Source organism: Eptesicus fuscus, chromosome 18, assembly GCF_027574615.1.
Source record: "Eptesicus fuscus isolate TK198812 chromosome 18, DD_ASM_mEF_20220401, whole genome shotgun sequence".
In the NCBI taxonomy this organism is placed as follows: domain Eukaryota; kingdom Metazoa; phylum Chordata; class Mammalia; order Chiroptera; family Vespertilionidae; genus Eptesicus; species Eptesicus fuscus.
This window is the reverse complement of record NC_072490.1, coordinates 25322070-25337548: the sequence shown is the minus strand read 5'-3', so window position 1 is coordinate 25337548 and position 15479 is coordinate 25322070. Positions and strand designations below refer to the sequence as shown.

At 36.3% G+C, this 15479-nt stretch overlaps 1 protein-coding gene across 1 annotated transcript in view; it reads left to right on the top strand.

Annotated features, from left to right (window-relative positions):
- The window catches only part of PIK3R4 (phosphoinositide-3-kinase regulatory subunit 4), a 58568-nt gene that overhangs the window by 23205 nt on the left and 19884 nt on the right, over nucleotides 1-15479 (top strand). The window contains exons 9-13 of the mRNA XM_028129344.2: nucleotides 586-789; nucleotides 9371-9572; nucleotides 11369-11556; nucleotides 12278-12488; nucleotides 15021-15186. Of these exons, the coding sequence (XP_027985145.2) occupies nucleotides 586-789; nucleotides 9371-9572; nucleotides 11369-11556; nucleotides 12278-12488; nucleotides 15021-15186 (971 nt within the window). The remainder of the gene's footprint in view (nucleotides 1-585; nucleotides 790-9370; nucleotides 9573-11368; nucleotides 11557-12277; nucleotides 12489-15020; nucleotides 15187-15479) is intronic.

Genomic DNA, 15479 nt, shown 5'->3' with positions numbered 1-15479 from the left:
TATATCTAAAGAAAGTTCTCTTGATTACTCTTAGTAGTGATTTTCCCTTTTATTATAAATGCATTGACAAGGAGAATATTCTTGGGGATAAGAAAAAAGCAGGATTTTATGAACTCTATGAGAGAGTAGTGATTTTTAGAAGTTATTGAAGCTACTGGGAAAACCTGATGGCTGCAGGGAAGCCCTGTGACTATTGCGCATCTTTTCTGGATCAGTACCTCTTGGCTGTTAGGCCTATGAGCTGCAGGTGCTTTTTAGATCTAGGAAGTCACTTGACATTTTGGGATATAGAAAAATCTTTTTCATTTTCTAAACTTTCTAGCATAGGTATTAATTATTAGTCTTCTAGTATCACAGACACAGATGTGTACTGAGATGCTAACAATAAAAAGAAGAAAAACATGAGCTCTTTAAAGGTCATGAGTTTTCCTTTTTCTTCTCAACAAAAATTGCAGATGTTCATGTCTTGCATTTTTTTAGAAAAAATAAATACCTGTGTTAACTTTACATAAATTGTATTGAATTTGAAAATAACTGAACAAAATATTGTAGTTTTGACTGATTCTTTTTATGTTTCTGATACAGATTGAAAGAAAACTTGTTTTACTCAGTGTTTTAAAAGAGCCAGTAAGTCGTTCTATATTTGATTATGCTTTGAGGTCTAAAGATATTACTAGCTTGTTCAGACATCTTCACATGCGTCAGAAAAAACGGAATGGGTCTCTTCCTGATTGCCCTCCACCTGAGGATCCTGCCATAGCACAGCTTCTGAAGAAACTGCTCTCACAGGTTGTATCATCTTTCTGAAATCTTACATTTAAATGCAAATTTCTTTTATTTAAATCCTCACCCAAGGACTTGCTTAGATAGATAGATAGATAGATAGATAGATAGATAGATAGATAGATAGGCAGGCAGGCAGGCAGATAGATTGCAATCAATTGGTTGCCTTCCATTTGCTTCCTGTCTGGGGCTCAAACCCGCAACCCAGGTATTGCCCTGACCAGGAATTGAACCGGCATCCTTTCAATGCACGGGATGACAGTCAACTGAGCCAATCCAGCCAGGCTAAATGCAAATTTCATAAAAACATTAAATCATCCATTTAGCTATTAAAAATATTTTTGGTTAATTTGGTTGCATCAGACTAAATAAGTAAATAAATCTGGCAACTGTTTTATGCATTTGCTTTGGTATCTAGGAGATACTAGGATGATGAGAAGTCATTGGGTTGAACTAAATAAGGAATCATGGGAGACCTAATAAGTTTTATTTTCTGATTATTGGCTATAGAAATGAGGGAAAAGGTAGATATAAGCTTAGATTTAATAGTGGTCTTGATTCAGTTCCATATTTCACTAAAAATATAATGAAAATTAATTAAACATTGCAGAACACAGATGCAATGCAGAAAATTCCTGTTTTGTTTCAGTCCAAATTCAGAGAGTTTTCATGGCATGCAAACAGCTGCAATAACTGGAATTTGTAATGCATCCTAAATTGAATAAACCAGTTTACTGCTGTATCTTAAATTCCTCTGAATTTGGATCAATTAACAAATCTTGTTAGAACTATTAAGTAATCTTTTTATTATATTTGTCATTAGTAGGGTCTGTCTAGAAATATTAAGTCTAGTTTTAGCATCCTGTTTTAATAGGGATGTGTGGAACCTACAGAATTCAAGATAGGAAAAAAAATGATTAGCAATAAAGAATACAATTTTTGAATAAATGCTTCATGAGCCATAAAGCAAATTCTGAGAGACAATTTTAATGACTGTCTTTAAGTCTGCAAGACGTTTTGGTTAATAGAATGCTTGTCAGTCATGTCTTGTCTAGGGAGAAAAGTTGATGAGAAAATGCTTCAATTGCAGAGAGAGAATATGATCAGTTTTGGGGTGTAAATCCTTTCTTGTATTGTACCTGTCACTGAATATCCAGTACTGCTTGATGCCCAACAGTGATTGAGTATATGAACAGGCTCCTACGAGAGGCCAGTCATTAACTGTTTTGGTTCTTTTTAGGTTTAAATTTTGCTGGAAGCTTGAGCTGTCTCTGAATATCCCTTCCAGGCCAGTGGTTCTGTTTCCTATATATTAGGAGACTTAATTTGATGTGACTTGAATCGCCAAAGAGCTTTTTCTTTGGTTTTCTTTTAACCTTGGCTCTTACAGTAGATGTATTTTATATTTTAGAAAGCAAATAATGGAAAATTGGATAGTGAATCCCATTTTTCTGTTGTTTCTCCTGAGTAAGTAATTCTTAAAAATATTTCAGCATGCAGTAAAAACTACCCCAATTTAGATGTTTCTTTGGGCTTAGATGGTGTGATTCTTTATATTCCTCTCCCTCCTTCAAATCTTGTATATTAATTTAAAAGCTTCTGTACTGAAATTTCCTTTTCATTGTAAATCATTGGTTACTTCATGGATCTTCTCTGGCCTCTAATTTTTGCTTTTCACCTTGCTGTGGGTGTAGGTTTTGCTACTGATGTGGGTGAAAGGAGGGAGAAGAAAGGAGCAGTTTTCATAACCTTGCAACTTCTCCCAAACCTACCATTGCTGCTCCCTTGGTGCCAGTCTCCATGATGATATCACTAAAACTCACTGACTTCTGTTCCTCTAAATGTTTGCTTGATATATTAATTTGTTTGTGGTTTATCCCCTCATTTGTATGAGTGGGGAAAGAGGAACATGTAATCCCTTGTTTTATGTTATTTCTGTTAACATAAACAGAAGTTTTAGGAGACACCTAAGGGTTGAGTGGTTTGTTTCAAGGGACAGGTGCTGCTAGTAGAAGGAAGAGCAGGCCAGAATCTCAGAGGTCCTCAGAAGTAACAGAAAAACATCAGGTTTCATTTTTCATGAACCTATGAGTCTACCACTGTAGTTGGTACTGTCTAAAGTTTGTGACTGTTCTTAAAATGAACTTGAACAGCAGGTGTGATCCCCATTTTATAGATAAGGAAACTAAGAGTCAGTGAAGGTAGTTAACTTGACTATGCTCACACAGTTCATTAAATTTCAAAGCTGAGATTTAAACCTAAACCTGTCTAACTCCAAAGCCCATGTTCCTGCACCGTGTTGTCTTGTTTCTCAAAGTAAACAAAGGACAGGGAACTAAGACTGAGAAGCTTTCATAGGTTTTGTGTGGACTTAGGAAGAAGTTCTTGTGCAACTCATCTCTTTGCCTTCACTTCTTTTTGGTTCTTGCAATACCTGAGTTTCTTGGGACTAGTAGCGGAATTGAGTCCTTGCTCCTAATATGAGGGCTACAGAGGGAAAAGACATGTGTATAGTCTCCACAAGTGGGAATTCTGAATATTCCCACAGATTTTTTTTTTCTTTTTTTTACTTGGGGTTCTACAGTGCTTGTTTGTAGAGAACTACACTTGATATACATCATGGGTAAAATAGGCCTTTGTAGACCAGCCTGCCATTGTTTCTATGGGAAAATGTGTTCAGCGTTCCAGATAATAGACTTAAAGTATACTTTTGGAACATTACCCATATGGAAGTTGGAATTTGTACTCCAGATTTTCAGTAGTACTTAGCATCTGGAGATGACACATGGCAGGGCTGTTTAGATAGATCTCATCTACAAGAGCTCCCTGTTCTGTTCGTATCTATTTGGTTGGACTCTAATACAGAATACAAATAATTTCACTCCTAATTTTGAAAGTAACAAATACTTTACATTTTAAACTTTTAAATTATTTTTATTTTAATAACTTTTGATTGTATATTATATATACAATATATAAAATTAAAAAGTTATAAAATTGAAGATATATAATTTGCAAGTTCTCTTCCAATCTCTGACCTTTAGCTACCCAGTTTCTTTGTCTATTAATTGTGAATTCTGTGTTGTTGGGTGCTGAATTTCTTTATATAGTGTTAGATTTCTCCTGTTGTACAGTTAAGTTATTGTAACCAGTTTGATCCTTTTAAGCCTTGCCTTTAAGCTTTGTTAGGACAGATTCAGAGCAACCTTTGGTTAATGGCCAGTTTAGTCCAACTACTAAGGACTTCTGAGGACATGATGCTCTGTGTAGTAAGAGGTCTTTCTCTGGCTGGTGGAAACATGAATGATTCCCACCCCCAAGTGAGGTTTGGGAATTGTTTGGCTTACTCTTTTCTTGTTGCTCTTTCCCGGCCTCAGGTAATTTTCTCTCATGTGTACATTGTTCAGTACAGACATACCTTGGAGACACTGTGGGTTAAATCCAGTTCATTTCAGTAAAGCAAATAACTGCAATAAAGCTAGTCACATAAGTTTTTTTTTTTTCCCCCAGTGTATATAAAATTTATGTTCACACTACACTGTAATCTATTAAGTGTGCAATAGCATTATGTCTAAAAATATATACTGTACACACCTTAATTAAATAATACTTTGTTGCCCTAGCCAGTTTGGCTGGAGGATAGAGCGTCGGCCTGCGAACTGAAAGGTCCCAGGTTCGATTCTGGTCAAGGGCACATGCCTGGGTTGTGGGCTTGATCCCTTGTGGGGGACTTGCAGGAGGCAGCCGATCCATGATTCTCTCTCATCATGGATGTTTCTGTCTCTTTCTCCCTCTTCCTTCCTCTCTGAAATCAATAAAAATATATTAAAAATAATAATAATACTTTGTTGCTGAAAAATGCTAAGCATTATCAGAGCCTTAAGTGAGTTGTAATTTTTTTTTGCTGTTAGAGGGTCTTGTCTCTATGTTGATGGCTGTTGATTGATCAAGGTGGTGGTTCCTGAAGGTTGGGGTTGGTTGTGGCAGTTTCTTAAAATAAGGCAAGAAGTTTGCCACATTGATTGACTCTTCCTTTTACAAATGATTTCCCTGTGGCGTGTGATGCTGTTTAATAGTGTTTTACCCACAGTAGAACTTATTTCAAAATTGGAGTCAATCCTCTCATACCCTGCCACTGCTTTATCAATTTATTTTATTTAATACTAGAGGCCCAGTTCATGAAATTTGTGCACGGTCTGTGTGTGTGTGTGTCCCTCAGTCTGGCCTGTGCCTTCTTGTGCTACTCCCCCTCCCCCGCCACTGGTCGCCTCCCTCTGCGGGCGACAGGCATGGGGTGCAATTGCTTGGCTGGCCTGGGCCTCCTCCTGTGAGGTGATTGCTGGCCGGCCCCTTCACACCAGGCACAGTGCCACTGACTGGTGGCCTGGGCCTCCCTCTGCGGGGCTATCTTGGGGCGATGGCAGGGCCTCTGACCAATCGCATTGCACCCGCCTTGGCGTGTCATAGCGTGGTCATCGGAAGGTCATCTGGACAGTTGTTCTGCTGTTTGGTCTATTTGCATATTATGCTTTTATGATTATAGATTCTAAGTCCTTTGTCATCATTTCAACAGTCTTCACCAGGAGTGGAATCCATCTTAAGATACTACTTTCTTTGCTCATACATAAGAAGCAACTTTGCATCCATTAGAGGTTAATCATGAGATTTCAGTAATTCAGTCACATCCTCAGGCCCCGCTTCTAATTCTAGTTCTCTTGTTATTTCCACCACATCTGCACTTACTTCCTCCCTGAAGTGTTGAATCCCTCAATCATTCATGGGTTGGAATGAACTTTTTCCAAACTCCTATTAATGTTGATATTGTGACCTCTTCCTGTGAACCACAAAGGCTCTTTTTAAAACAAAACAAACAAAAAATTTTTATTGATTTTTAGAAAGAGGGAAAGAGAGATTTGGGGGGGGGGGGGGAGAGAGAGAGAGAGAGAGAGAGAGAGAGAGAGAGAGAGAGAGAGAGAGAGAAGAAACATTGATGTGAGAGCGCAAGATCAATTGGCCACTTCCTGCATGCTCCCTACTGGTGATTGTGCCCGAAATCTGGGAAGGTGCCCTGACTGGGAATTGAACCAGCAACCTTTTGGTGCACGGGACGATGCCCAACTGAGCCACACTGGCAAGGGCCCATGAATGTTCATAATGGCATCTAGAATGGTGAATCCTTTCCAGAAGGTTTTTAATTCATTTTGCCTAAATCCATCAAAGGAAACACTACCTCTGGCAGCTGTAGCCTTCCGAAATAATGTATTTCTTAAATTGTAAGACTTCAAAGTTGAGATTACTCTTTGATCGATGGGCTGAAGAATGGATGTTGTGTTAGGAGTCATGAAAACAACATTAATCTTCTTGTACATTTCCATTAGAGCTCTTGGGTAACTAGTACGTTGTCAGTGAGCAGTAATATTTTGAAAGGAAGTTATTTTTTTTTAGCAGTAGGTTTCAACAGTGGGCTTAAAATAGTCAACCATGTTTTAAACAGAAATGCTGTCATATCTGTTTTGTTATTCCATTTATAGAGCACAGGCAGAGTAGATTTAGCATAATTCTTTAGGGCCCAAGGATTTTCACAATAGTAAATGAGCGTTGGCTTCAACTTAAAGTCACCAGCTGCATTAGCCCCTGACAAAAGAATCTGCCTGTCCTTTGAAGCTTTGAAGCCAAGTATTGACTTCCTTTTCTAGCTGTGAAAGTCCTAGATGGCATCTTCTAGTAGAAGGCAGTTTTGTCTACATTGAAAATCTTGTTTAGTGTAGCCATCTTCATGAATTACCTTAGCTAGCTTTTCTGGATGACTTGCTGTAGCTTCTACATCAGCACTTGCCATGTCACCTTGCACTTTTATGTTATGGAACTGCTTCTTTCCTTAAAGCTCACGAACCAACCTCTGCAAGCTTCAAACTTTTCTTCTGCAGCTTCCTCCCCTCTCTCAGCCTTCACAGAATGGAGGATAGTTTGTGTGTTCCCTGGAGTAGCACTTTTAATTTCCTTCAAGAACTTTTTCTGTGCATTTATAATTTGGCTGTTTCGCACAAGAGGACAAGCTTTTGATCTATCTCAGCTTGGACATGCCTTTCTCCCTAAGCTTAATGATTTCTAGCTTTTGATTTAAAGTGAGAGATGTGAGACTCTTCCTTTCACTTGAACACTTAGGGGCCATTTAGGTTATTAATTAAGGTTATTAATTGACCTAATTTCAATATTTTTGTGCCTCAGGAATAGGGAGGCCCAAAGAGAGTGAGAGAGACAGGGAACAGTAGACAGTCAAAACACACACAGTTACCCATTAAATTTGTCATTTTATATGGCACCCCAAAACAGTTACAGTAATAACAAAAAATCATTGATAACAGATCACCATAACAAATATAGTAATGAAAAAATTGTGAGAATTACCAATTACAGAGTCATGAAGTGAGCAAATGTTACTGGAAAAATGGCACCGATAGATTTGTTGCAGGGTTGCCAAAATCCTTTAATTTGTAAAAAATGCAATATCTGCAAAGTGCAATTAAAGGAAGTATGTCTGTATTAATAAGGCAAAGACTTGAGGAGACACCTCTATAGCTCTTGCTCTGTCCCAGATCCATCCTCTATCCAGTTTTTGGATCCTCACATTTAACCTTTTGGCTTCCTTGAACTCTGACTCTCTTGAACTCAGCTCTACTATGCTCTTGAGTTTTCCCTTCTTTTTCCATGGCCTGGTAACTCTCTGAAAAGTATGCTGGGACAGTTATGGAACTCATCTTTATTTTGGAGATCACAGCCCTGTTCTGCCTGTTTTCCAGGACTGAAAAGTGTTGTTTCATATTTTTTGTCCAGATTTATTTATTTATTTATTCATTCATTTATTCATTCATTCATTCATTTATTTTGATATCAGAAATGAAGGGAGGGGGAGAGAGAAATAGAAACATCGGTGATGAGAATTATTGATTGGCTGCCTCCTGCACACCCCCACTGGGGATCGAGCCCAGGACTGAAAAGTGTTGTTTCATATTTTTTGTCCAGTTTTATTTATTTGTTTATTTATTTATTTATATTGATATCAGAAATGAAGGGAGAGGGAGAGAGAGATATAGAAACATCGGTGATGAGAATAATTGATTGGCTGCCTCCTGCACACTCCCACTGGGGATGAGCCCACAACCTGGGCATGTGCCCTGACCAGGAATTGAATCCTCCACCTTTTGCTGCACTATGCTCCAACCAACTGAGCCACACTGGCCAGGGCACTTAGCAAAATACTTTCAAGGTTTCTGCATGTTGTGGCATATATCAGTGCTCCATTCCTTTTAATGGTCTTCACAATGGCTCTCCCTTTTGTGGTCTCTCTCTTGTGAACTAAAATAGAGACTAAAAAAAGAATGAAAGTCTTACTATAGCTAAAAAACTATATTAAGCAGATTGCATGTGGAGAAGTGAAAATAAATTACTTTCAGGTTAAAGTTAGAAAACAATCCCTCAAGGTTCTCTCTGTGATTATTGTACTTCAATGCAATTTTTTATTATTTCTCAGCTTTCTAACTTTCTAGTGTTTTGTGTGTGTGTTTTTTTTTTTTTTTTTTGGTCTTACTGTGACTGTGGATTGTGACTATTGCTTTAAACTCTAGATTGAGGCTTCGGGAATTGCCATTTACATTTTAGTAATTTTTTACTTGCATAATAACATTTTAGAGGATTCTGTGCATGGTTGGAAAGTTAAGAAAATGCAGAATTGTTCCATTTACCAGAATACTTAAGTTGCACATTGAATAAATTATTTAAATTAATTATTTAGTATTTATTAGCTGTTTCAAATTTTCTAAGTGTCTTAGGTGGATTAACTTATAAAAAATTCATAATAACTTTGTCAGATAGGTGCTAGCAGTTATCTTCATTTTACAGATAAATAAGTAGGGGTACATAGAAATTGGATATGTTGCCCAAGGTCACACAGGTATACAAGTAACAGAGTTGGGATTTGAACCTAGGCAGTCTGACTCCAAATATAGTAATGTTATCCTAAAATGCTAGTTGCTCACATCTGCATTTCAGCCACCATGCCTATCAATTCCTAAGGTGTGTACTATGTTTTCTGTATATGCAGTGCTCTCACACAGTATCTCATTAAATATTCTCAACACTTCTCGGAGCAAGGTGGACTTAGGTATACTTGTTTTTTTTTGGTTAAAAGTGTATTTCCAGATTTATTGTTTAGATACTTAACATTTGTGTATTCAAAGTTATATATTAAAGATCTACTCGATACCAGGCACTGCATTAAGTTCTTTGGAGATTTCTAAAATGGATTATACTTGAATGCTCTCATTTAGAAAAAATGTTAGGATATAAATTATAATACAAAATAGAAAGTGTCCTACTGGAGAGAGTGTGTTCTGGAAGACCAGAGTAGTGAGATGTATTTCTGTATTGCTACTTTCTTTTTCTCTTGCCTGTTGCTTGCTTCATTTTACCATGCTGACTCTGAGAATTTTAAATTGGGTAATTTCACCCTTCAGTTCTCAGTCATTCCGAGGCCTGTTGTTACTATTTGCAAAAATAACCGAGAACATATGGTTTTATTTGGTTTTAGGGAATGACAGAGGAAGAGGAAGACAAACTTTTGGCACTAAAAGACTTCATGATGAAATCTAACAAAGCAAAGGCCAATATAGTGGACCAGAGCCATCTTCATGATAGTAGTCAGAAGGGCGTAATTGACTTGGCTGCCTTGGGCATAACTGGGAGACAAGTAGATCTTGTTAAAACCAAACAGGAACCAGATGACAAGCGAGGTTAGTACATTTGTGTGTGTAGCTTGTAATTATTAGTTATTTCATAAAGCTACTGTTAGCTAATTAGTAATAAAATAAAAGTCACATATCCTAGATAAAGAACTTTCATATACAGCGAGTGACTCCATTATGTAGTAGGAAGATTTGGGGGAGGAAAAGTGGAGAAGTGACAGGTTAAAGGTAAAGTAACCTGTCAAAGTCACGGCTCTGTATGTGTCAGAATCAGATTCAAATCAAAGCTTGACTCTAAAGCTCTACTCTTGTAATAAAATCATGTTGCCTCTGTGGAGGTGTATGACTGAAGGTGAAATTCTATTTTTTAATCCTTTAAGCACTAACCCAAAGTGAGTAGTTTATGTAAAATGAAATGTTTCTAGTTTGTTATTAGTGAGTAATGTCCAGTGATTTGAAAAGAATAGTTTTGTTATTAACGATGAAATACAAGAAAGTGAAGACCAGAGAAGCCTTAATCATTTGAAGTCTCTAGATTTAGAATTGTCAGGTCTTGTAATGGTGACACTGACCTTGATTATATGAGGTTTTTAAGATCTCAAGCCTTTTTCCCTTAACCCTTTTTGGAGATATACTCACTTCCAAGTACATGTTTTTAAAAATTCCTCTATTCAAGTATCAGCTTATGAGGGCAGCTGATGAATTATATTTAAAATAAACCTCTAATTGCCAAATTTGGGATAAAGTATTTGCTACTTAATTATCAATGGTTTGCATTCGTAATAAGCAAAGCATTGCATTTAATAAGAAAATGGAAGCACTGCCACAAGAAAAATAGCGAAGGATTTGAACATACAACTAATAGAATAATAGAAATGCATATGTTTGAAAAGGTAAATAAAGAAATGCGAATTAAGACAGTGAGATGCCATTTTCTGCTTATATGATTAGCAAAGACTGATGCCTAGCGTTAACAAGGGTGTATGGAAATAGGTATTTCATACACTGTAGATGAGATTATAAATTGAACATACTCTTGTTAGAAGGCAATGTCCTTACCCTTGGACTCACTGTTTTCAGTTCTGGAAATTTCTTCTAAGAAAAACTAACATACATGTGAAGAAATATGTATACAGATGTTCTCAGTGGAAAAAAAAGAAATGAAGTGTCCATTGATAGGGATTGGTGAAATAAATGTTCAACATATTTAGTTAACTAGAAGAAAAAGCAAGTTGTGAAATAGCATATATTATGTTTGTAAAATAATATGGCAGTGTATCACTAAACTATATAGTTTATGAGGTATACAAACTTATGGGAGTAATTCATATTATATTTTGGTAATTCTGGAACTTTGTGTTACTTAATATACATTTTGTAATTGGACAAAGATGATTTCTTATCTGTTTATGGTCAGGAGGTACCTGTATAACAATTGATTTTTTATTCTATTTTTACTTTGTTTTTTTCAGCAACCAATCCTGGAAATAGGTCATATTTAGCAGTGTGGTCATTGACATTTGAAAAAGTTATTTTTGTTATTAGTTCTTCAGATGAAGTGTTACTTGAAAGTGAGCTAGCCTTGGGAAACTAGGAAGCAATCAGGTCTAATTATTAACACCATTGAAAGTGCATCTGTTCCATCTGTCCTAGGGATGAAGCGAGAGTTAATGAGTTTTAATATAAATATAAACATAAATATATTGGAGATCATAAAGAACAAATAGGGTGAAAGTCCATTGCTGTCTCTCCCCCACCAAAAAAACAAAACAAAAAACAAAAGCAGTAAAATACATACTGGTTTTAGAGGTTTCCTTCAGTCTATTCTGAATCTGTTTTTGTAGCTAGAAAACATGTGAAACAAGACTCAAATGTAAATGAAGAATGGAAAAGCATGTTTGGGTCACTGGAACCACCGACCATCCCACAGGCCCTGCCTAAAGGGAGTGACCAGGAGGTGATTCAGACTGGGAAGCCTTCTCGTTCTGAGTCCTCTGCTGGCATTTGTGTCCCCTTGTCAACTTCTCCGCAGGTACTATCACCTAGTCAATAGTCTTCCTTTTGGATGTTTAAAGGCTGTGTACTGTACTGTAGGAGGACATGTTTCTTTTTAAGACAGGTTTATGTTTAATTTTATAGCCAAGGGGAAATCTAGTTATTGAAAGCATCAAAAAGGTCTTGTTTTAGAGTACTCACTAATAAAGTGATTTGAAATTGTGATTGGAGACATCATTATGAACTGTGATTATAAATTAGTGTGCAGTGAACCTTTTAATTCTCTTTTTATTCTTCCTCTAGTATAACATCGTTTTATCTGTAAATAACAAAAACGCTTCTGGGAAGAAAAGTCCCAGGTTTGCCCTGTGTGAGAATAACATGATGATTTAAATATATTTGAAGTAAATTTGTAATTTAAGGTAACTCTTCCCTAGCCAGTCATATCTTAAATGAAAATATTTACTGAACAAATGGATAACATTCTATTCTTTTCACTTAACTTAATGAGGATTTTGTTTAATGTTATTGCTACACTGATTTTTTAATGTAGAAGTTTGCATATGTAATATTGTGGTTAAACTTAATTTTAACTAGGTTTTCATTGAAAGCGTCATTGTATTTGAATGTATTTAAAAATCAGTATATTAATAAGGACAAAAAGCTGATTTAATGAATAAAGACAACTTAGGTACATTTTTATCAACAGATATACTTTGCTTATGATATAAATACCTATAATTCTATTTGTTTTGTAGGTTCCAGAAGTGACACATGCCCAAAGTAGAAAACCAACAATACAGGTTTTAAGTAGTACAATTTTACCGTCCACCTGCCAGATTCGGATCACGACTTGTAAAACTGAGCTTCAGCAACTCATACAACAAAAGCGGGAGCAGTGCAATGCTGAGAGAATAGCTAAGCAGATGATGGAAAATGCAGAGTGGGAGAGTAAACCACCACCGCCTGGTAAGGTGCCATTGCTAGGCAGTTGTATTCCAGCCTGGATGCTAAAGCCTAGAATCTAATGCAGGGTACTGATAATTAACTACCAGGCAGAGGGAGTCAGAACAGACTGCCACTTTGGAAGCCTAGAGGAGGAAGCAGGAAGTGAGAAGTCTAAAGTCATTAATTGTGGAGTTTGGATCATCTTAGCTGTAGGGGCAACTTGCTGTGTCTTGTTTAAGTCACTGTTTTAGCCTGTCTGTGGCCCATTTTCCCCATTTACCAAGTTAGGTTTCACCTGCTAGCTTTAATGCTATACTGCTTTCTCATTGAATGTCAGGCTTCTTTTTCAACTTTTAATTTCTGAAGGGTTTAACATCTTAATTTTCTTTTAATTGATCCTTATCGGAGGATATATTTTTCCAATTGATTTTTTTTTGGAAGAGAGAGGGAAAGACAGAAACATTGATAGGAGAGAAACACATCTATTGGTTGCCTCCTGCACGAACACCAACCAGGCCCTGGGCTGGGGAGGAGCCTGCAACCAAGGCAAGTGCCCTTGACCAGAATCCAATCCAGGACCCTTTGGTCTGCAGGCCGACACTCTATCCATTGAGCCAAAACGGCTAGGGCAACATCTTAATTTTCTTTTAAAAAATGATTAAAAACATGGAAAATTATGGGTGCTTTGAAAAGAAAACAAAATTACCTATACCCAACCATTCAACAATTATCAACATTAAGATTTTGGGGGAAATACTCCTACATGCTGAGATTTGAAAGAAAGTTAGGTATTTCAGATGAAAACGTGGCTCAGTTACGACTTCCCAGTTTAATGTGGTAGAGCTAGTCTTTCATATTAGATTTGCAGATTTTGAAAAACATTTTTAATGAGTTTCTATGAATAGATTTTTAATAATAAAAATTTATCTTGAATATTGAGGAGAAATGTATAGTGTGGTTATGTATAGAGATTTAAAATTATGTGAATTTCCATAGGCTTCTATTGTGAACTCAGGGAAAATGTTGGTATAGATAAATGATTTAAAGATTTAGAAAATATTGTTAAGTGGTTAGTGGCATTTTGAAGTCACATAAATTTTCTTATCAAAATAAATATACTGGAATATTTAAGTTGTTTCTGTAATATAGTTCAATATTATTTACCAACACTGCTTTTAAAAAAAGTTGACCGCAAGCTATTTTATTTTTTGATAGAACCTGTCTTTTTTAAGTGGCATTTTGTACTTTAAGTGGAGCTGTTATACATTTTATACATTAATCACAGAAAAGGTGTCAAATTTTGTGGTTCAAGAAATGTGCAGTGACTGTTGGGCTCTTACTTTTTTCCCCCACACTTGAGTTGTTGTGTGAAATTGATTTTCTCTAGAGGGAAATGTTCAACCTAGCCTGGGAGATTATCTAGACTTCCTGGCAAAGTGTTTTGATAGTTTTCAAATCCAGCATATCTTCCTTAAAAATCATATCCAGCTGTTCTTCTCACACATGTGGGTTAGAGATCCAAGGGGAGACATTGTATTTTTTATCTTAGTGTAAGCCAAGTTTGGAAGTAGTCTTGGTTTCATTTTTGTTTCTTCATAAAAAAGAATTTCATCCTAAAATGACATTGTTATTACTTAAGTAGGCACAGTGCTAACTCTTAATATAGTATGATCTTTAGAGTAGCTTTCTGTTTTGTTTTATTTTAAAATTAATATTAAAAATGATGAAATGTACATACTATAGAATTTTATTCATCAAACCTTAAAGACAGTTATGTGTAAGGACATGCTAGATACTGTGAATTATTCAGAATAGATAAAACCTGGTGTCTTAGCTTCAGAGAATTTATAATTTATTAGAGGAAATTACTCATACACAAAAAATATATAATAAAACAGGTATACTAGTAGATGTCATAAAAAAGTACTAGAAAATTCATGGGCATTCTGAGGCTGTAATTTATAATACCATTTATACTAACATGTTTTGATGCCATAGAATAAATGACTGCAGGTAGAGAGGTAATCAACATTGGGTGCTTACCATGCACTTGGGTCAGAGTTAGACTCTATACATCTCATTTATCCATGTAGTGAGCTTTTGGTTGAAGTAATATTTCACTCATTTTACATTCGAGGAATTGAAGTTCAGAGAGTTTAAATATGTACCCTCAGATCAGACATTTATGGTATAGTGAATCTGGGTCTTTGAGACTCAGGCTGCCTTCCTAGCATCCAATTTCTCTAGGTCAGGATAGTCATTACCTCTTGCTACCGAGCAAGTAGTCAGGGTTTTTCTGGGTAGCAAGCTACTATTGTTACTTCTCAGATACTAGAGAACTCCAATCTTTGTAAGGCTACCTTAGAAACACTTAATTGTTATCTTGGATGTCTTAATAGATAATAGTATCTGTCATGGCCCACTAGACCACTCTGTATTGGCACGTTTTGTTTAGTTCTTATCATTGTTCTCATGCTGATTGTTGGTGATTATAGATGGGGGGGCGGTGAGGGAAAGATTGTATTTATAAACGTTTCATTTGTTTTTTCTCAGGGTGGCGTCCTAAAGGGCTACTAGTTGCACATCTTCATGAACATAAATCTGCTGTGAATCGAATTAGAGTCTCTGATGAACACTCACTTTTTGCAACATGTTCAAATGATGGTACAGTGAAAATCTGGAACAGTCAAAAGATGGAGGGGAAAACCACTACCACCAGGTAAAATATGCTTAGGGGGAGAGTCCATTCATTCATTCAGTTAACATATTGATTGATTGCTTACACTATGTGTGACAGGCATTGTCTTAGTGCCAGGGATACAGCAATGATAAATGGACAAAAATATCTTTTCTGTGGGAGCTGATAGACGATAAACAGTATAAGTAAACATACAGTATGTTAGTTGGTAAAAAATGTTATGGAGGAAATGATAGCAGGAAAGAGGGATAGGGAATGCAATAGGGTAGAATCCTAAATAAATTGGCCAGAGAATACTTCACAAAGAGAAACAT